The 20,810-nt window shown below is 59.5% G+C and overlaps 2 protein-coding genes across 4 annotated transcripts; one reads left to right on the top strand and one right to left on the bottom strand.

The window, feature by feature from the left end:
• The first annotated feature begins 831 nt into the window (after nucleotides 1–831).
• FSD1 (fibronectin type III and SPRY domain containing 1) lies at nucleotides 832–11,920 on the top strand. The gene is made up of 13 exons (XM_016144430.2): nucleotides 832–981; nucleotides 1,925–2,020; nucleotides 2,202–2,333; nucleotides 3,062–3,163; nucleotides 4,441–4,463; nucleotides 4,658–4,779; nucleotides 5,339–5,548; nucleotides 8,492–8,590; nucleotides 9,239–9,398; nucleotides 9,737–9,816; nucleotides 11,086–11,337; nucleotides 11,437–11,525; nucleotides 11,616–11,920. The coding sequence occupies exons 1-13, from the start codon at nucleotides 967–969 to the stop codon at nucleotides 11,724–11,726; spliced, it is 1,491 nt and encodes a 496-aa protein (XP_015999916.1). The 5' UTR covers nucleotides 832–966; the 3' UTR covers nucleotides 11,727–11,920.
• Nucleotides 11,921–12,133: 213 nt separating this feature from the next.
• Nucleotides 12,134–20,444, bottom strand: STAP2 (signal transducing adaptor family member 2). Of its 3 annotated transcripts, XM_016144461.2 has the most exons (13): nucleotides 20,053–20,265; nucleotides 17,071–17,142; nucleotides 16,824–16,946; nucleotides 16,011–16,067; nucleotides 15,414–15,514; nucleotides 14,839–14,973; nucleotides 14,318–14,387; nucleotides 14,123–14,225; nucleotides 13,925–13,999; nucleotides 12,865–13,020; nucleotides 12,677–12,778; nucleotides 12,540–12,596; nucleotides 12,134–12,294 (listed from the first exon to the last, which is right to left on the bottom strand). In XM_016144461.2, exons 1-13 carry the CDS (start codon nucleotides 20,152–20,154, stop codon nucleotides 12,152–12,154), a joined length of 1,296 nt encoding a protein of 431 aa, XP_015999947.2. In that variant the 5' UTR covers nucleotides 20,155–20,265; the 3' UTR covers nucleotides 12,134–12,151. The 3 variants fall into 3 exon arrangements, with proteins under 3 accessions (XP_015999947.2, XP_015999956.2, XP_015999966.2); XM_016144470.2 differs by lacking the exon at nucleotides 16,011–16,067 and having other exon boundaries at nucleotides 20,053–20,444; XM_016144480.2 differs by lacking the exon at nucleotides 13,925–13,999.
• Between the last annotated feature and the right edge of the window lie 366 nt (nucleotides 20,445–20,810).

Raw genomic sequence — 20,810 nt, 5'->3', positions numbered from 1 at the left:
TGCATACCAATACTTTATGCACAGAAAGAATAAGGTTTCCTTTGCTCCCCCAAACCCGATGTCCACCGCCATGGGAGTGGTAGTCCCAGGAGAGCGTATGCCACCGTTCCAAGAGCCAAGAATGTTATGGGCCTAGGATTCTAGAACTGAAAGATTCTATCCTGTGTTTCAAGATTCTAGAATTATCCTAGGAACAACAGAAATGTGTACATATGTTGACCGAGAGGCACATTCTAGATTGTTCACTGAAGCCTCGTTCACAACAGCTAAAACCCAGAAGCTTCCCCAGTGTCTACGGATAGGAAATCAGATTCCCAAATGGAGGTGGAGTCACACGGTGGAACACTACACTGCAAAGAAAAAGAACAAACCTGTTACATGCACCTCTATGGAGGAGCCTCCTGGACATCGTGCGCAGAGAGAAGTCAGACACAAAAGAGAAAATATGATTCCATTTAAAGAAAATAGGAAACCAGGCAAAATGGATCTATGCCGCTGGAATTCAGCATCGTGTGTGTGCTGGGGGTGCAGCCAGGAAGCTGGAAATGTTTTTTTCTTGAGCTGGGTTTACGGGTGAGCTCAGGCTGTGCAGATCCATCACTATGGTCTGAATATGTTCATCCCCCTCCCCGCCCCCCAATGCATATGTTGATCCTAAGCCGGAAAGGTGATGGTATGAGGAGGTGGGGCGTTTCGGGGGGGGGGGCGACTAGGTCATGAGGGTGGAGCTTTCGCGGATGGGGTCAGTGTCACCTGGTGCGTCCCAGCGCGGGACTACATTTCCCAGCCTGCCGCGCGGGGCGCGCGCCTGCGCGCTGCAGCCAGTGATGGAGAGCTGACGGGGGGCGCGGCAGCGGCGGCGAATGCTCGGAGGGCCATTGGCTCCCGGCAGCGGCAAAGGCAGCTTGGGGATTCCAAGAGCGAGCGAGGCCCGCGGGCCGGGCCGGGACGAGCTGGACTGCAGCCATGGAGGACCAAAGGGTAGGACCGGGGCTGCGTGCGGCGGGGCCCGCGGCGGGGGTACCCAAAGGGAGGGGGCCAGGTGTTGCCGCAACGTTCTCCCCGCCCCCGCCCCCAGCCGCTCTGCGGCCGAGGCCCCACCTCCGCCGCAACCTGGCTCGGTTTAGTCCCTCCATCCAGGGCGGAGCCCCCCACCCCCGCCCAAGCACCCCATCATCTTAGCCTGGGTCCAGGGGCATCCCCTCCACGTCCCCGCCTCCGCCTAGTATCCCGGACCCAACCTTGACCCCCTCTTCCACGTCTTTCGCCCGGACTGCGGACCAGGTGTCCTGGCCACCGCCCCACCCCGCCTCGTAGAACGCCGCACCCGTTCAGTACAGGTGACCCCACCGACCCTGCGCCCCCAGAAAAGAGACCCGTCCGAGGCCTGGGTCAGGGCTACAGGCCCCAGCAGGATCCTCCCACGCCGCCTCCTTCGCTCCCGGCATGCCCTCCCCCAGACCGCCCACCTCCGCAGCGACCTGGGCTCTCTGGCACCCCCCTCCCAGGTTCTCCTCTTCTTCTCGTTAATCCGTTTACCCAGGCTAGCGCGTTTTTAGCAGACATCATTTTCTTCCGGGGTTTTCTTTCCGCGAGCTCGCCCCTCACCCCGGATCATGCCCCGCCCTCAGGATGCAGGTACCTGGTCGAAAGCTTTGTGCTCTGGCCGCGGGTCTGCCCTTTGCTGAGAGGCTGTCTCCGCGCCTCAGTTTCCACTCCTGTAAAATGGGCACCCTCATGGTGCTCACCTGCTGGGTGAGGGAGAGTAGGGCCAGAGCTTCGCCCAGGGCCTGCCTCCTGGCACGTGCCCCCACATCTCCTCCCTGGATCCCTGGAGGGCAGAGTGGGGAGCCCCAAGTGGGGGAGCTGGGCCAACCTGAGGGGCTTACCTGCCCTCCGTGTGTGTGCCCTTCTGTGGGGACAGGAGGCTCTGCGGAAGATCATCACAACCCTGGCTGTGAAGAATGAAGAGATTCAGAATTTTATCTACTCCCTCAAGCAGATGCTGCTGAATGTGGAGGTGAGGCTGGCACCCCCAAGAGGGAGGTTTTTAGGCAGGTAGATAGGAGGGAAGAAGGGGCAACCCTAAGAGTTAGACTGCCGCTCCCGATGACCGTCAGACCCGGCCTAGCTGCCATGTCCAGGCCTCAGTTTCTCCATCTGAGCACAGGCTTTGGCCAATCCTGCAATGTCTCTCCCAGGCAAACTCGGCCAAGGTGCAGGAGGACTTGGAGGCGGAGTTCCAGTCTCTCTTCTCCCTCCTAGAGGAGCTGAAGGAGGGAATGCTCATGAAGATAAAGCAGGACCGGGCCAGCCGCACCTACGAGCTGCAGGTGTGTGTGGGGAACTCTCCTGGGCCTCCGCTCAGACGCCACCCCCACTGCACCCCTCAGACTCGACAGAGCCCGTCTAGCCTCATGTGTTTCTCCAAACCTGCTCCTTTTCCAGCGTCCCTTCTTGGAGATACCCCCAAGTGTCCAGAGCCAGACACCCCGATGGTGCTGGTCTCACCCCCTCTTCCCTTGGTCTCCTACCTGTACCCTCCCTGGTTCGTGACCCAGCAATGCCCTACCCACCTGCTCTCCCTCTTAATCCCCTGCCCCGTCGTTGCCACAGCCACACCTACACATCTGGTCGTTCCTCCCTCCTGCCCTCACCCAGCACCTTTCTCAGCCCTTCCCATTGGTTCCCCGCATCAGATGGTCGGACATCACCCCCCACCCCATAGCTCCCACGGGATCTCAGAAGCCAAGCTGAGATTACTGGGGCTGCGTCAAAAGTCCTAAGCAGCTTCCTAACATCCCAGATTCCCGTTCCCAAGGAACGTGGCGCCCCGGGGCTCAGGTGTGGCCTGGGCATGTGAGTTTTGTCAGGAAGGGATTCCCAGGTGATTCTGATGAGCTGCCAGGAGCAGCGTCCACTGCCCCTCAGGCCTCCATCTCCCACCTGGAGCTGGAGAAGGGCGTGGTACCCGGGTCCCTCCTAAGGCGAGGGGGAGGCTTAGGGGCGTTCGATGCACTGGGGTGAGGTGTCTCATCCCTCAGTGCCATGCCACCTGCAGAACCAGCTGGCTGCTTGCACACGGGCCCTGGAGAGCTCCGAGGAGCTTCTGGAGACAGCCAACCAGACCCTGCAGGCCACGGACAGAGGCGACTTTCCTCAGGTGGGTTCCTCGGAAGCCGTGCTGGTGCGGCTGCCACACCAAACACAGGACACCCAGCTGAATTTGCATTTCAGATCCACTGCGAGTAGTTTTTAGTGTAAGTATGATGCATGCGATATTTAGATTAAGTATGTCCCAAGGATCGCATGGGACATTCTTATGCCGAAAGAATAGTTCACTGTCGATCTGAAATTCAAATTCAACAATAAATAATTTTTTTAGTGTAAGTATATTTCATGCAAAAGCTTAGGGATAAGTATTTCTGAAATATTGCATGAGACATTTATACTCAGATAACATTTGTCATTTACCTGAAGTTCAGGTTTAACAATGTACAGTTTTTTAGCGCGATGTGTCCTGGGCGATGTTTAGTGCAGCAGGTTCTCAAATAACCTTGTCTCGTTCGGGGTTGTTTCATTATAACGCTGACGAGAAAAAAAAATCAGTTCCCAGCTGGAGCCACTGTCTGAGGGGAGTGTGGGTGTTCGCCCCAAGTCTGCGTGGGTTCGGCCCGGGGACCCTGCCGCCTTCCCACCTCCCACAGCCGTGCGGAGGAGGTGGCCCGGCGTCTGCAGGGTCCCGGTGTGAGTGAGCGTGGGTGTGAGTGGCCCTGCAGTGTGAGTGCACCCCGTCCAGGGCGGGGCTCCTCCAGCCCAGGCCCTGAGCTGCCAGGGTGGGCTCCGGCCACCCGCCGCCCTACACGGGAGTCAGCAGGTTGCAAAATCATTGTCTACTTTGTTTTCATTAGTCTTTCTGGAGTGTACATACAGCTCACATTTATTTCAACGTTCCATATTAAAAGCGTCTCGGGTCTTTATTTTTGGTGAAGTTCAGTGTTCAGAAATATGCCGTAGGAACTCAACTCTCGTTCAGGTCGATGAGCCTGCGGTAAAGGTGGTTTCGTTATATCGCATTGCTTAGAGTCGCAGTTTCCAAGAATCTATCGATGATGTTAAGTGGGGATTTTACTGTGTATGTACGTCCCAAATATAGGGTAGGACATACTTTAAAAACCATTCATTGTTGATCTGAAATGCAAATTGACTGGGTGTCCTGTATTTTTATTTGCTAAATCTGCCGACTCTACGTTCTGGGCCCTGGTCAGGAGGTGGGGTGGCAGTGGAAGCCTGTCTTTGGGGCCCAGCCAAGGGATTCCGCCCTAGTGCCAGGGGACTTAGGCAAATGGCTGCCATACTGGACCTCAGTCTTCATGTCCATACAGTGGTTTTCTGATTGACTCAAGACAACTCTGAATTTCATTCCGTTGCTCTTTCTAGGCCGCCAAGCAAATCAAAGATGGGTAAGAGACTGGATGTGGCCCCCAGCCCACTGCCCCGCCCCTGTTGTGAAGGTGGGGACGCCCAGGTGAGGGTCCCTTGGCCCAGAGCACTGGAGCAGAACAAGAGGGAGGGGTCTCGCACACACCTCGGAGGACCAGGCTTGGGGCCCCCTGAGATGCTTGCCAGCAGGCTCCCTCCACCTCCTTCCCTGCAGTGTGACAATGGCCCCTGCTTTCCGGCTGTCATTGAAAGCCAAGGTCAGCGACAACATGAGTCACCTCATGGTGGACTTTGCACAGGAGAGGAGGATGCTACAGGCACTCAAGTTCCTGCCCGGTGAGAGGGGAACTTGCTGAGGGCTGGGGTTTCAGGGAAACAGCTGGGGAGTCTCGGGATTCCTGAGACAAGGCCTGGAGGAAAGCTGACAGCCAGGCTTTGGGACCCTAGAAAGCCCCAGTCCTGGGGCAGAGCGGTGAGAGAATCCCGGAATGCCATGGGGAGGCCACACCCCTGGGTGGAGCCTTGAAAGGCCCCACCCACCGGATGTAGTCTCTCCTGAAGGCTGTGCCTCCAATTACTAGCGAAGTCTGATAAGTTCTATCTCTAAATGATGGAATCCTGAGAGGGCCCAGCCCTTTGTTGGTTGAACCCTGAACCAGCTCTGTGCCCCACCCCCTCCCGCCTTTGATGGACCACTGAGGGGCGCCGCCCTCAGGCTGCAGGATGGGTAGGCCACCTGCCTGCAGGGGACCCAGAGGAGGCCCCGCCCCCAGAAGGTATATCCTGTGGGCAGGGCCCCAGAGCAGGCAGGGGACCCAGGGGAGGGCTGGCCCCAGCTTAGCCCCTACCCCTGTGGCCGTTGGTTCCTGACCTCCCTCTCCTCTCTCCTGGCCAGTTCCCAGCGCCCCTGTGATCGACCTGGCCGAGTCCCTGGTGGCCGACAATTGTGTGACCCTGGTGTGGCGCATGCCGGACGAGGACAGCAAGATTGACCACTACGTGCTGGAGTACCGGCGGACGAACTTCGAGGGCCCGCCGCGTCTCAAGGAGGACCACCCCTGGATGGTGGTGGAGGGCATCCGGCAGACGGAGTACACCCTGACCGGTAAGCGCCGCTCGGCCGGGCCGCAGACCCTGTGCCCTTCAGTGCCCCCAGGCTCCCGATTCCCCATCGGCCAACCGGGGCTCGTGGAGGAGCCCTAAAACTCGTGGGGTGTGCGCACAGCCCAGCTGTGCTCATCAGGAGTTGCCGGAAGTGATCATGGAAACGATGTTGATGAGGGAACTTGCCGTGAGCTAAGCCTTTCACGCGTGTGACAGGCAGGCCCGTCCCCGTTCTACAGGTGAGGGAGCTGAGCCGCGGGGGTGGGGCGAGAAGGCACCCTCGTTCTGGTTTATGGAGTGCCTGCAGGGCACCGCGTGCTGTCCGTCTGTCCTTGGGGTGGTGAGCAGAGCAGACAAGAATCCCTGCTCGCATGGAGCCCCGTTCTGGGACAAGCCTCCCAGTAACGGGGGATTTCCTTGGCAGTTATGGGAAAGCGGAAAGCCCAAGGGATCCACCCAGCTGGTGGGGAGGGTCTGATGCAGGGCGGAGTTGTGGGGGGGGGTGGTTCCCTGATGGGTTTAAGAAGCCGTCCTGAGCCAGGGAAGCCGGGCGGGGGGAGAGCCTTGCTGACAGCGTAACTAGCACCACAGCCCTGGGCTGTAATCAGCTTGCTCCTTGTCTGTAATTAGCATACGTGGTTAATAATGAGCCTGCTAATTGCAGGAAAGAAAAGCCAGCATCCAGCAGGAGGGCCCGGGAAGCCGCTGGTTTATCCTTTTGCGCGCGAATCAAAATAAACACGCCCCGTTTCCTCCCAACTTTTTTTATTTTGGTAAAATACGTGTAACGATGTGTACTCTCTTAACCGTTTTCGGGTGTATGGTTCAGTGGCATTAAATTCAGCCGCGCCGTTGTGCCACCGTCCATCTCCAGAACTTTTTATCCTGCAGTATTGAAACTCCGTCCCCATTAAACACGCGCCCCCATTGCTCCTCCCGCAGACGCTACGCCCGCCGTTCGGCTTCCTGTCCCTGTGATTTTCACTGCTCTAAGTGCCTCGTGTCAGTGGAATCGTACAGGACTTGTCCTTTCGTGTATGGCATTGTCCTAAGGTTCATCCGCAGCGCTGTAGCAAGTGTCACAATTTCCTTCCTTTTTTAAGGCTGAATAATAACAGTCCATTGTCCGGATACGCCCCGCCTCCTCCAGGTCGGCAGCTCGGGTAGCCGCAGTGCAGGGTCAAAACCAGGAAACTGGCGAGGCTGCGTTCCGCGGTGTTGAGCCACATTTGGCCGTTTTACACGCCCGCCCTCGTTCGTGTGTGCGTGTGTAACCGCGTGCAGGTTTATCCCATGTCACCGCTCCCACAGCACAGTGTGGCTCTGCACTGTCTGTCACAGGCTCCCTGACACGTCCCCTCTCCAGCCCCATCCTCTTGCCTCTGACAGCCTCCTTCTGACGGCCGAATGGCCGAATCCGTCAGAAGGCTGCAGGGTTGAGGACGTCTGTGAATGACGCCCTCACCTATGGGGACAGCCCATGTGGTTATTTGCAGCCCACCTTCCACCTCACTGATTGCTGGGAAAGACGGGAGGGTTAAGTGTTTATGACTTCCATCCCTCGGCGCACCTCATCCTCCTGTGAACCCTGCCCAGCTTGGGGAATATGGTGGCCGCTTTGCGGAATAGGAAACTGAGGCTCACAGTGAGTGTGTCTGGACCGCGGTTAGATGTGTTCCACGTTTGACACCCAGACTTCTGGCTGGTGGTCTTAGTCCTGGGGCAGCGGATGGCGCTGCTGAGCAAACCTGAACTCAAGGGGATCCCAAGAAGGGTGAGGCAGTCTAGGTGGGCACCTGGAGGAGGTGGCAGCCAGGCTGAGGCCCCAAAGAGAAGAAGAGCAGTTAGGGGAAGATCAGCCTTCCAGGCAGGGGAACAGCCTGGCCCACGCCTCGGAGGCCGGAACGCGGAGCCTTCATGTCTGGAGCTGGTTAAGTTTGCAGAGAGAAGAATGGGGACCTTGCCCAGAGGGCAAGGGTAGCTGGGAGAGGGACAGAGCAGGGGTGCCGAGTGCCCGGAGAATCGGCATCCTGCGGGGAACACTCAGGAGGTGCCTGGACGTGGGGTCGGGGCTAGGGGTTGGACTGCGGGTGCCCTGGGCGGACGGATGGTGCCAGAAGGCTGGGGCCGGAACAGTGAGATGAGCAGCGGTCCCGGGCTGAGCCACCCCTCGGGGAGGGAGGCGCCTGCAGAGAAGCCCGAGGGGGAGAAACCAGAGTGGGCAGCCTGGAGAGGGCGGCGCATGGCCACCGAGGAGAGGGTGCGCCAGGAGGGGAGGAGCAGTCAGCCGGGAGGCCCTGCAGGGTAGGGCCTGAAGAGGCCAGGGAGAGGGCGTGAGGCAGCAATGGCGGGGGGGGGGGGGGGGGAAGGAGACAGCTCAATAGCTGCTTTTTGTGAAGAATGGAAGAAATGAATAAGAAAAGGCCAGAATGGAAGGGCGAGATACATCCTAGGAGTAGGGAAAGTCTTTGTAAGTAACCAGGCAAGGCTGGATCCAGGGGTTCTAGCAGGTGACGCGGTCGCCTCTGTTCCTCGCACTTCTTGGCTCTGGGGGCCGCCTTCAAGGAGGCTAGCCAAAGGAGCTGGCAGATTTTCCCAGGAGGCTCTCCCTCCTAGCCGGCCAGCGCCCAAGAAAACGATGAATCTGCCCCCTGCAGCGCCTGAGTCCCAGGCTGGATGCTGATTGGCCACTTTGTGCCCGATGCTCATCCCTGGACTAATCACTGCGTTTGGGTCATACAGCGTCCTGATTGGCTGCTCTAGGTTTGGGGGGTGGAGCCGAGTAGTCCGCAGCCCCACAGGTGGATGTGGGCAAGAATGGCTTCTCAGGGATGTTTGCAAGGTGCTCCTTAGAAAGAGGGGTGGCGGGATGAGCGTGGGACGCGGGCCCTCTAACCGTTGCTCACGGTGTACGCAATGTTGAGATCCCTGTGTCGCCTCCTAGGTCTCAAGTTTGACATGAAATACATGAATTTCCGAGTGAAGGCCTGTAATAAGGCAGTTGCAGGCGAGTTCTCTGAGCCAGTGACTCTGGAGACACCAGGTGACTGGCTCCTATCCCCATCCTGGATGTGGCTCTATAACCCTTCATTCCCGGGGCCCCAGGCACTGGCACGACGTGAGACTCTTCTGCCCAGGGGTCTGCGTCCCTTTTCGCCCTGGATGCCAGGAAGCTCAGAGCTCCGTCCCCAAGACCCCTCGGCCTGCGTCCACTGTGCACATGCTCTCGTCCTGCGCTTTTGCAGGTGGTCCCGTTGGACCGCGATGAGTTTTTGACACTATCCCTTCCAAAAAACAGAAGCTGGACAGGTTTCTTAGCCTCCTACAGCGACACCTTTGCATGCCCTGCTAGGAAGTCCTTTCGCAGCTCGCTGACTCCTGTCATGCCGTGGCCCAGCCCCATTCCTGGGATTAATCCCCAGTGGAAGCCGTGGGCCTGGGAGACCTTTAGGCAACAAGCCCTTGGCCTTCGCCCCCTGGCTGTGTGGTCTGCACCCCCCATCTTCCCCCCCTCGTCTCTTTCGGTGTCGTTCTGCCTGTCGTCTGTCCGTCTGTCTCTGAGCCTTGGTCTGTCTGTCCCTTTCTGTTCTCTGCCCGTCGTGGTCTGTCTTGGTCACTGTCTGTCTGTCTCTCTCTCTGTGTCTCTCGGGGTTTCCCCATCTCTGTGACCCCCGCGTCCACCCGGCCCCAGCGTTCATGTTCCGCCTGGATGCGTCCACATCCCACCAGAACCTGCGGGTGGATGACCTCTCCGTGGAGTGGGACGCCATGGGCGGGAAGGTGCAGGACATCAAAGCTCGCGAGAAGGATGGCAAGGGGCGAACCGCGTCTCCCGTCAACTCGCCGGCGAGGTAGGCTGCCCCCGCCCCGCGGGCCTCGGCGGGAGAGGTCGCGACGGACGCGGACACACAGGCCAGTGTGGTCCCGGCTGGGGCGGCGGGAGGGACGCGGAGCCGGGAAGCCACGTCACGAATCAAGGGAGAGGGGACCGCGAGCTGGACTTTGAGGACTGAATAGGAGTCTTCTAGATGAAGGGCACAGGCGCGGTGACATGGGGGGCCCCGTACGTGAAGAGAGCCGAGAACGGTCAAGGACTGACAGCAGTCCACAGTGGCTGGCTGGGCCAAGGACGCCCTCCCACGGGGCAGGCCAGGGCTGGTCTGAGCCCTGCTCTCCATGCCACCCACAGAGGTACCTCATCTCCCAAGAGGATGCCCTCAGGTCGTGGGGGACGGGATCGCTTCACAGCCGAGTCCTACACGGTGCTGGGTAAGGAGGGGTGCCAGGAGGAGGGAGGGCTTGGTCCTGATGAGGCGTCGTGGTGCTGGGGGAATGGGAGGGTTTGGGGAGGGGGTTACTGGGGGGACCTGGGGCTCACAGAGCTGAGGAATTAGGCTCGGCCCTGGGGAGGGGCTGGTCTGGAGCCTGAAGGGGGCCTTCCTGGGCTCTGTCGAACGGCTGGGACTTGGGGAGTGGCTGGGATCTGGAAGGAGCCGGAAAGAACGGTGGTCTCTGGGGGGGTGGAGGAGCCAGAGCAGCTGGCGTCAGAGGCCGAGGGGACGGCCAGGACTGGAGACGCGGTCAGCACCGCGGGCGTGATTAGAGCCTGTGGAGCAGCTGGAGTCTAGGGAGATGGCCACCGTCCAGAAGGCTGAGGAGTGAAGTCGGCATGCCCTGTAGCGTCGGGCAGAGGGGTGGGTGGAGGAAGGTGGGCGTGGCTGGGTTCTGGGGAAGCACTGAGCCCCGGGCAGAAGCTGGTGTTTCTGTGCAGGATCCAGATTTTCTGGACAGCATCTGGGACTGTCCAGAGTTCGGGTTTAGAGGAGGGTGTGGGGGTGTCTGCAGAGTAGCTGAGATTGGCCTGGGCGCTGCCTAGCCCTTGGGAGGGCCGGGGTGCTGGCCTGGAGAACACATGCACGGGACAGGCAGCCCTGTGTCAGGGGAGGACCTGGGACCTGGATGCGGCCGGAGTGTCAAGCCGGAAGCTGAAAGTCAGGAACAGCTGGGCTGGGGAGTGGGTGAGGTGGCCAGAATCTGGGTCTGGGATTTGGGGGCGGGCGGTGGGGAGTCCAGACTCAGGGATCAGTGGATCTGGAGGGCATCTGGACCCCAGAAAGAACTGAGGCCTGGAAGGGCCTGATCTCCACCAGGAGCCAGGGGTGTGGGAAGAGTCTAGATTCAGAAAGCAACAGGGCAGAGTCCGGAGTCCCGGGCGGTGGGAACACTCGGAGTTGGCCGGGAGGAACTGAGGACCGAGGAGGAGCCGAATGTGGGGAGACGGAGGGAGCTTCTGAGGCCTGGACGAATCTGGAAGGAGTGAGCAGTCTGGACTTGTAGAGAGTCGGAAGGGCCTCGTGAAAGCTTGGAGAGCATCTGGACTTCCGATCCGGAGGGAGCTGACGAGGCCTGGGGGCTGTCTGGAAGGAGCGGCTGCGGACCGAGGCGTGTCTAGAGGGCATAGCTGTGGTCTGGGGAGTGCCGGGGTGGCTGCCCCTGGGACCCGGGTCCACCCGCCCCCGCCGCCCACCCTGCCCACAGGCGACACGCCGATCGACGGTGGGGAGCATTACTGGGAGGTGCGCTACGAGCCGGACAGCAAGGCGTTCGGCGTGGGGGTGGCGTACCGCAGCCTGGGCCGCTTCGAGCAGCTGGGCAAGACGGCCGCGTCCTGGTGCCTGCACGTCAACAACTGGCTGCAGGCCAGCTTCACCGCCAAGCACGGCAACAAGGCCAAGGCGCTGGAAGCCCCCGTGCCCGACTGCCTGGGCGTGCACTGCGACTTCCACCAAGGTGACCCTGGGTGCCCGCCGGCACCTGCAGCCGCCTGCCTGGCCCGCGTCTCTGCTGCACGCCCGCTGACCCGTCCCCTGTCGCTCTGACCCCCTCCAGGCCTCCTGTCCTTCTACAACGCCCGTACCAAACAGCTGCTGCACACCTTCAAGGCCAAGTTCACGCAGCCGCTGCTGCCGGCCTTCACGGTGAGGGCCCCTCCCCGGCCGGGGCAGCGGGCGTGGCCGTGGGTGCCGGCTTCGCTGCCGAGCCTCCTCTCTCCCCTCCCTGTCCCCCAGGTGTGGTGTGGCAGCTTCCAGGTGACGACAGGACTGCAGGTCCCCAGCTCCGTGCGCTGCCTGCAGAAGCGGGGCAGCGCCACCAGCAGCTCCAACGCCAGCCTCACCTAGGCCAGAGGGCGATCCACCTGGCTGGGCTGGTTTCGGGGCTGCCACCGGGCTTCGGCTGCTGCAGCCGGGCACCCTCTTCTAACTTGCTGCTTGGAGCCTTAACTCCTAACGGGGGGTCACCAACAGGGAGCGGGCACCAGGGCGGGCCCTCCTCCCCACCTCACGTCCCAATAAAGGTCAAACACTGGCCAGGCCGTGCCGCTGCTTCTTTGGGGCTGGGTGCACCGGCTGTGCCCTGGCCCTCTCTGGACCTCAGCTTTCCCAGCCGTAAAATGGGCTTTTCTGACAAAGTCAGGTGGCAGTTTTTGCTGAGCCGAATGAGGATCTCTGGGACCAAATGGGGCCAGCTGTGGGCAGACATCCGAGGGACCCCCATTGTCGCCCAAAGCCAAGTCAAACACATTGGCCTCGAGGTCACTTGAGCTTTAATTCTTGGAGGAGGGGTCCACCTGGCTGATGCGCCGTGCTCCAGGACCGGCCTGCTGGTCGCCAGTGAGCCCGGCTGAGTGCTCCAGCGCCCGCCGCCTCTGCAGCTTCTCTGCCAGCTCTGCCGTCACATCGGCCAGCCCTGCGGGGTGGGGGCGGGAACGTGAGGCCTCAGCTGCACCAGGGACCCCCACATCCTCCCGGGCCCCGCTGCAGAATGCTGGGGCCCAGTACCAGATGAAAACACGTTCAAGAGGCAGGAGGAATTTTGAGACGGAGACAGCAGAACATCAAACCAAGTGTGGGCTCTTCGGAGCGCGGGACCCTGTGTGACCGCACGGGCCACCGGCCCGCGAAGCCCCCCGGCGCCCCCTCCCCGCCCCTCACCTGTTGTGGGGAAGAACGCCGGCTTCCTCGCCAGGCCTCTGCTAAGGCTTTTGGGCTCTGGAGGAGAAGGCAGATGGAAGCTGAGGCTAGCCCTCCACCTCGGGACGACGGAGGGGCTGGGCAGGATGGTCCCCTACCTGGCTTGGGCGCAACGGGTGGCTTTGGAAGCTTCGCCTGAACCTTTGGGGCTAGGTGACACTTCTTGGGCTTCGGGACGGCCAGCCGACCAGGGGAGGGGACTGCATGGGCAAACACGGCCTGTCACGGCAAGCCGTGAGTCTGCTCCCTCGCCCCTTCTCTCAGCCACCCCCAGGCCCCCACCCACCGTCCCCGTTCACGTAGTCAGCAGCTGGGGCGTCGCCGATGGGGATCACATAGTTCTCATCTGGGTTCGGTAGCTGGGGCAGCTTGTCCTGGCTGGACACGGGCGTGACGGATGTGGGAGGTGGTCGCCTGGGGCCACCGGTGGGGGGTGCGGGACCTGATGGGAAACGGTGGTCACTTTTGGGACTCGCGTGGTCAGGGCGGGTCCGTGTGCCTCCGTGATCAGGGATGCAGGTGCGTGTCCCTGAGCAGCGTAACCATGCATCCTGAGTGACTGCATACCCTGAACATACGTGGATGTGCGTATGCGCGTGAACTGCACGGCTCAGTTCCGTGCTGGGTGCTGGTCTCGTGTGTACCTGCACGTGTCTATAAATGTCTGAAGTTGTGCCGTGAGTAGATACGTCTGCGTCTGCGTGTGTGCACATGACTGCGGCTTAAGGTATACGTATGCGTGCTAAACGGGACTGAGTCCTCTGACCTATGTGTTCGCGACGTGTGGAGCCGCTGGCTACATGGGTGTCTTCACGTGAGCTGCTGATGATGCAGGTGGACTCAGTCCACGCTGGCGAGTGTGGCATGTGCGTGCATGTGTACATGCATGTGCTGTGCCCCTGGGCCCCCAGCATCTGCCCGGCCCAGGGCGGATCATACTGCTTCCAGACTCCTCCTCCCACTTCCTAAGGTGGACTGCCTCCCGGCCCGTTCCCTACACCCACCACGACTCCCCATCCCCGTCCCCCTCTGCCCATTCTGCCTCCGAACGTCCCGAGACCTTCCACGAGCACCCCCTCCTCCAGTATGCCTTCCCCCTACTCTGCCCCCTCTTCTCCCCAACTCCAGGCTCTGCCCCAGCCCCAGGTTTGACCCCACGGGGCTGGGGGTGTCTGTGTCCAGCTGTGTCCCCTCCCTCCACCACCTGGAAGTCCCCAGAAGAGGGGGTCTGGGTAATTTCTAGGGCCCTACAATTATGGGTACAAGATTGGGTACAGGAGGCACCATGTGGGTCCTAGGTCTCTCTCCTCTCTGCCGCGGCGGCGGCCCAGGGGAGAAGGCGTCACCTGGACCAGGGACCGCGGGGACCGAGGGCGCCACCCATAAGCTCTCGCCGTTCTCTTTATCCGCCTCCACGTAGCCTAGAACAGAGAGGGCTGCCTGGAGGAGGCGCGGCGGCTGGGGGCTGACCCAAGGGTGTCCCCATCAGAGCGGGGGCAAGAGGCACGGACTGGACCCCCTGAATTCCCGAAGGCTTCACCCACCTAGCACCTTCTCGTAGTCCTCGTCCAGCAGGAAAGGCGACAGTGCGTTCTTGGTGTGCGATACGAAATAGTGGACCACTGCGTCGAGTGAGGCGCAGGAGAACTGGGCATGGATGGGGGGCCAGGTTAGGGCCGCGGGGGAAGGGGCGCGGACCCCGCCACTGTGTTTCCCCGAGACCCCGGCCCAAAGCTCACCGGCTCCTCCACGTCGATCACATACTTAGGACCCTCGCGCTTCACCCTGTAGTGCCGGACCACCGGCGTCCTGCACAGGCAGCGGGCAGGTGGGTGACCTGGCTCTGGCCGGGGACGACCCCCGCACCTGGTCCTGTCTCCGCCCGCATGGAGGGCCTAAGGCCCCTTCCTCCTCCCGGCCCACCGGCCACGTCCCGTCCGGGCGTGGCTCTCAGGGTGGACCTGGCCCTCGACTGACTCCATCCTCAGGAGACCCCGCGGGCCCCTAGTCTTGGCACTGCCTCCAGGGAGGACCCTGCCCCATGGACCCCATGCCCAGGGAAGGCCCCTCCCTTCCTCCTGACCCCGCCCATAACCCGGCCTCGGGGCGGGGCCAGCCTCAAGGATGCCGCACCCCGCGACCTCTGGACCTACCCCCAAGTCCTCCCGTGTCCCAGGATCCGGCTGCGCCCCTACGTCTGACCACGCCCCCACGCACGCCCTCCCTGGACACCCCTTGATCTGGAGTTGCACATGCGCACCCGTTGAGGGTCTGGCGCGTGGTGACAGACGCTCCGCCCGTGCCGTCCCCGCTGGGCCGCAGCAGCAAGTTCCCGCATTCGGGGTAGCGCTCCAGGAGCAGTTGCGCCTCCAGCCGGCTCACCTTCAGGAAGCACCTTGGGGGGGCAGCGTCACTCACTGGACAGGCGCCGTTCCCCAGAGACCCAGGACGCTCAGCCCCCGCCCCGCCCCCGAACATAACCCCGCCCAGGCCACACCTTCTACGCACCTGGACCCGCCCCCAAGCGCCTAGGACCGCCTCGAGAGGCCCGACCTCATCCCCTAGACCCAGACCCCGCTCCCGGAGACCTCGCTCTGCCCCTAAGTCCTGGTTCTGTCTCTGGAGGCTGAGTCCAGTGCCCTCGAGGCCCAGGCCCGCCCCTAGGCACCTACACCTGTCCCCAAACGCCAAGCCAGCTCTCAGCTAATCCCCGCCCCAGCCCGGGTGCAGCCCTGTTCTCGACTTAAGACCCAACAGCGAGAGACCCCGCTCACAGCCCAACCTGAGCCTCACGCCTCACTTCCTGCAGCCCCTCGGGCCAGACGGGGCACTCACGAGGGCATCTCGAGCGCGCGGCGCGCCTCCTCTTTGGCCAGGGCCTCGGCCATCATGTACAGGTGTCCAGGTAGCAGGGTCAAGTTGGATGGGACCCGGAGCTGAGGAACAACAGGGGCGTCAGGGAACGGGCAGCTGTGCCTATGTCTCAGAGAGGCGAACTGAGGTCAGAGCGCAGAGGGAGCCAGGACGCGCACCGGATCTGGGGGCTGCAGAGTCATCCCACACCTCCAGGGGCACAGAGGTGTTCCGGAGGGTACAGAGAGAGAGAATTCCGCGACAGGAAGGAGGGCCGAGCAGATGCTAGAATGTAGTCTCAAACTCAGGGCTCGGGCAGGGAACAAATGAGTAAAATAAATCAGGAATGTTGACTAAAAGCCCTGTTTTTTAAGTGATAGCAGCTAACTTTAAAATGTTTAGTTTTGTTAACAAAACAAACAATGTTTATGGGTTACATTTGGCTCGTAGGCTGCTGGTTCGAGACCAGTGTGCTATCCTCTAGGGGCTTGTTTGGGGACTGAAGGATGGAAAGAAGAGGATTTCTGAGGGGGCCTAGTGGGGAATGGGAGAGAGGGGGCAGGGGGCGACCACTCCAACCTCCACCACGGTCAGGATGAAGCCTTTCCACATCTCCCGGGACTCCAGGCTCTCTACCTAGGGAGGGAAAGAGCAAATCCTTGTCGATGAGCCTCATTCGATTCATCTGTGCAGTGGGGTGAGGAACGACAGCCCCTGACTCCAAGGGCTCCCCTGAAGAGGAAATGCCCCGTTCCCTCTCTGCCCTCCCCTCCTCCCTCTCTCCCCTTCGCTCCCTCTGCTCCAGCCACGTGGCCTCCTCGCTGTTCCTTCAACACGCCAGGCACGGTCCTGTCTCAGGACCTCTGGACATGCTGTTCCCTCTGCTGAAGAGCCATTTCACAGATACCTACATTGCTGGCTCTGTCACCTCCTTTGGGTCCTCAGTAAGGCCTTCCCTGATCAAACCACGTAACATCGCCCTCCCCCACCCTTGGCACTTGTCTCTTTAGCATTTGCCAGCATCCGACACTCCGTACATTTTACACATTGATGGGATGCTTCACCACTAGACTGTAAACTACACAAGGGCAGGGATTTTTCATTGGTTTTTCAAGAAGAAGGTCTGGCACACAGCAGGTGCTCACTAATATTTGCTGGAAGATTGAATGATGGTGGTGATGATCCTGGTGAATCTCGTTCTTGCTCTGGGCACTTAATACATAGTATCCCATTTTGCAGTTGAGGAAACTGAGGCCCAGAAAAGTCAAGTAGACTTGCCCAGTGTCGTCAGCCCTGTGGTCAATTCTGTGTGACTTCGTGCTAGTTGTGTGTTAATGATGGGTGTGATGGGGGAGGGAGCATCTCCCACTAGCTCCCCTCCAAGGGACCTACCTTGAACTTGATCTCCTGGTTCCGGAGGACCAGGCTGAAAAAGGTGCCAGAGTCGCGGGAGCTCCCCAAGGGAGCGTCATCTGTGATTCTTACAAATGCTCCAAGTTCTAGCTTCTCCACATGCTGAGGGCACAGAGGCGGGGGTCTGAGCACACGGCGCCCCGGCTTGGCCACTCCACCCACACCACCTGCTTGGTCCCTGGGGTCGTAGAGGGGCCAGGTCTCGACCCCTCACCCCCATTCTTACTTGGCAGTCTCGATTGCTATTGTAGAAATAGAGAGTGAGGCCCTGGAGGCCAGCCCAGAACTTCTTGTAATCCTGGGGACCAAAGGTGGAGAAAGAGAAGGATGTGAGGTGACAAGATGGGTGCCTCCGCTGCACCCCCTCCTGCCTCAGGACCTCGGCGGGCACTTGTCCGCCATTGTTACAGGTTCCCTTCGTTACCTGCTTTAGGTTTCTCAGGGAGGGGCCCCACCCATGGCCCAGCCCCTGGGGTTGGCATTCTCTGAGGAAGGGCCAGTGGGACCATGACAAGGTAGGGGACCCAGAGCAGTCCCCAGGCTATGGAGGGGAGCGTCCTGAAAGTGAGTTGAGCTAACTGGATTTAAGACGTTCCATCCACCCACCTACCCATCCATCCATCTACTAAGTCATCCAGCCACCCACCAACATTCACACACACACACACACGCGCGCACACACACACACACACACACACACACACATCCCCCTGTCCCCTGATCTGCGCCATAAATATTTGCTGGCATCTCCTTGGTGTGAGGTCCTGGGGTAGGTCCTGAGTCTACAGTCTCAGAATTGCACAAGGTTCTGGACTCTAGGAGGTCTGCAGATTCAGGGGTTCCCCCAGGATTCTGATCTCAAATGCGCTAACTCTGGAGATCAAAGGGGCTGGGACAGATCAGATAGTAAGATTCTGGGGAGTTTGCCCCGGAATGTTGCTGACCCCCTACTCTGCAGCTGGCTCTGTCATGGGAAAAATAGCACATGGGACATGATTTCTGTTTTTAAACAGGTCATGTTATAGAGGATAGAGAATGCGCAGACACTAAACTCCTCTGGGGAAGAGAAGCTAGGATCCCTGGGGAGGGACAGAGCCTGGGCCGTGAGATCGCAGAGGAGAGCAGCCCTCCAACGGGAAAACCCAGGAGGGCTTCCTGAAGGTGGCGATGCTTCAATTGGTCTGTAAAGATAATGAGGATAGTACTTATATTGACAGCTACCATCTATCCACCCATCCGTCTGTCCACCCACCTGACCATCCTAGATACATTTGTTAAGGGTGGAAAATCTTCAAAGTGAGCCAACTAGCTAAGTCAGCTACAGGGAAGAAATAGCTTTAGATACCAGAAGTTGTCCTACTTGCTTGGGTGTGGGTTTAGGAAATGTATTGTATAGGATATGAAGATGGCCAGTGTCTGCTTCTGTAATATGCTCACTTATTAACCAGAGTGTAGTACGAGGTGATGTATTTGTATTGCCTTAATGGTCGACTTCTGCTTTCTGTAAACTGCTTACTTGTTTAATGTAGTTTTGGGGTTTGTGAGCTGCCTCTTTTGAAATTGTAAGAGTGAAGACTCCCCAGTAAATCAGTAACAAGGAGGTGATTCCTCTAGGCACCAAAGTCCCAGGAAGAGGCACGACATTTCAAGACACAGATAACAAGACTGTCTACCAGGCTATGTTTGACCTAGCAACTCCCCAGATACATTTATCTTTGTAAAGGACATGAACGGTTAACTTCTGCTTTCTGTAATTTTCTTACTCTCTCTTTGTTCTAAGATGTAGTCTGAGGCTTTATAAAACTGCCTCAAACAAAGACCCCGGGCTGATCTCCTCAGTCGCCGGCAGGCTAATAAATGCTCATAATCTCAATTGGCTCCGTGGGTCTTAGATTTGAACACACCACAACACATTTAACTAACACTTACTGAGAACCTACTATGTGCCTGGCACTGTTCCAGACACTGGGAACACAGCGATAAGTGCTTAACCCCAGTATGGTCAGACCCGCTTTGTCATGCACCAGCTGCGTGCCATTGGACAAGTTATTTAAGCCCTCTGTGCCTCAGTTTCCCCACAAATGGCGATACTAATGGTACCCGCTTCAGAGGCCGTTGTGACAACTGGGCGAGTTAATAGTTGTAAAGCACCGGAGCTTGCCCTACGACAGGTCTTTGGTCTGCTGAGGGCTCCCCCTCTCGTAGTTGTGACTGTGGCCCTATTCTACCCATATTATAATAGAGGAAACTGAGGCACAAAGATGGAGAGTCAGAGTGGGTACGTGACCCTGGATCGCGCATCCTGGGACCCACAGTCTTTCTTAGCCCACCCACCTGGCCACATCTGCTGCCTCTAGCTGCTTTCGAGGTGGGCGTGGGCGGTGGGATCGGAGCGCAGGGAGGCGGGGAAAGGGAGAGGGGACCGCGATGACAAAGGCGGGGAGGTGGCCAGGCGAAGCCGAGGGGGTGGCTCGAGGGGGTGGCTCGGGTTCTAGTAGAAGATGAAAGAATATGGGGAGTCGGGGGAGAGACAGGGACTTGGCGGAACAGAGGGGCTGGGCTTTCTCCTGAGCAAAAGACACTCACACTCTCACACACTCACACACAGTCACACACTCACACACACTCACACACACACACTCACACACACTCACATTCTCTCTCTCTCTCTCTCTCTCTCTCTCTCTCTCTCTCTCCCCCCCTCCTCCCCCTTCCTCCCCCCTCCCTCCCTCCCCCCACCCCGCATAGCAAGTATCTGGTTCTGCCAAAAGTGGCCCCCCACCAGCTCTTTCTGTCCGCCATGCAATTGTCCCAACCTTGTTCCCAGCAGCTGAGGTTCATGACATTAGTTCAAAGCTGGGGGAAGGGGAACTGATTAATTTAATTCCTCATTTCCCTGGAGGAAGTCCCTGATCCTGTTGGTGTCCTACAGACAGAAAGAGAGACCGAGACAGACAGAGACCAAGAGAGAGACAGACAGACAGGCAGGGAGAGACAAAGAGAACAAGAAAGAGATCAAATACGAGTCAGAGACACAGAGAGAGACACGGACAGACAGATGGACTGACCCCTTCCCAGCCCCCGACCCGCGCCCTGCCCCGTCCAGCACCCACCCTGCTGTCCTCGGCCAGGTGGGGCGGCCGAGGCTCAGAGAGGCACCTCACCCACCTGGCCGCCCAGCAGTGCCAGACTCCCTGCCCCACCTTACCCGGTCCCGCGGTCCCTTCTTCTCCAGAAAGCTCTCATGGTAGTGCGAGGGCAGGGGACACTTGGGCTTGGGGACCCGGGGTGGGCTCAGGGCTGAGGCCATGGCAGGCCCCGATCTTTGGCCCGGCCCTTCCCTCCAGTGGGCACCCCACCCCAGCTGGGCCGGGAAGCGGAGAAACAGGCTCCAGGGGAATTTCCTCTCTTCTGTCAGCTCCTGAGCTCCCTCCCCCGTCCCTCCCCTGCCTGCACGGGCCTGGGCCTGGGTGGGGGCTGGGCGGGGCAGGTCCTGGATCCTAGGGAAGCCTCAGCCTCTCGGGTCTCCCCCAGGGGTCAGGGGGGCCCTGCTGGTCCTGGAGTGGAGCAGGGAGCCCTGGGAGGCTTTCAGTGTGGGGCAGAGCCTGGGCAGCCGGTGCACCAGGAGGAGGGACCTGTGTCAGCAAAGGCCTGGAAGAGAGAGGAAGGAGTATGGTGCCAGAGTGGCCACGAGAGGAAACACGAGGGGACCCGAAATGCCCATGACGCTGCCTGGATATTAGAATAATTTTGCCTAAATCTACCCCCAAATCTTGTGGGGATTCTGATAGGAATTGCATTAAACCTATACATCAGTTGGGGGAGATGCGACCTTTTTACTATGTCAAGTCTTCCAGTCCATGGACTTGGTCTGGCTCTCCACTTGCTTAAATCTTTGTCTTTCATCAGTGTTGTGTAGTTTTCAGCAGACAAGTCCTGTACCTGTTAGTCAGATTTACATCACAG

The sequence above is a fragment of the Rousettus aegyptiacus genome, unplaced genomic scaffold (genome assembly GCF_014176215.1).
Source record: "Rousettus aegyptiacus isolate mRouAeg1 unplaced genomic scaffold, mRouAeg1.p scaffold_m13_p_16, whole genome shotgun sequence".
Taxonomy (NCBI): Eukaryota; Metazoa; Chordata; class Mammalia; order Chiroptera; family Pteropodidae; genus Rousettus; species Rousettus aegyptiacus.
The sequence above is the reverse complement of the archived record's forward strand: the minus strand, read 5'-3'. Positions and strand labels throughout refer to the sequence as shown.

What these genes read in the sequence shown, in the direction of transcription:
- FSD1 (XM_016144430.2), top strand. An exon ending in AGATGCTGCTGAATGTGGAG is followed by an intron (nt 2,021 to 2,201) that starts GTGAGGCTGGCA and finishes TGTCTCTCCCAG; the next exon opens with GCAAACTCGGCCAAGGTGCA. An exon ending in GCACTGCGACTTCCACCAAG is followed by an intron (nt 11,338 to 11,436) that starts GTGACCCTGGGT and finishes GACCCCCTCCAG; the next exon opens with GCCTCCTGTCCTTCTACAAC.
- STAP2 (XM_016144461.2), bottom strand. Translation starts at nt 20,154, where the DNA reads ATGGCCTCAGCCCTGAGCCCACCCCGGGTCCCCAAGCCCAAGTGTCCC. An exon ending in TCATCCTGACCGTGGTGGAG is followed by an intron (nt 15,515 to 16,010) that starts GTTGGAGTGGTC and finishes GTTGTTCCTCAG; the next exon opens with CTCCGGGTCCCATCCAACTT. An exon ending in CCCCGCGGTCCCTGGTCCAG is followed by an intron (nt 13,021 to 13,924) that starts GTGACGCCTTCT and finishes GTTTCCCATCAG; the next exon opens with GTCCCGCACCCCCCACCGGT.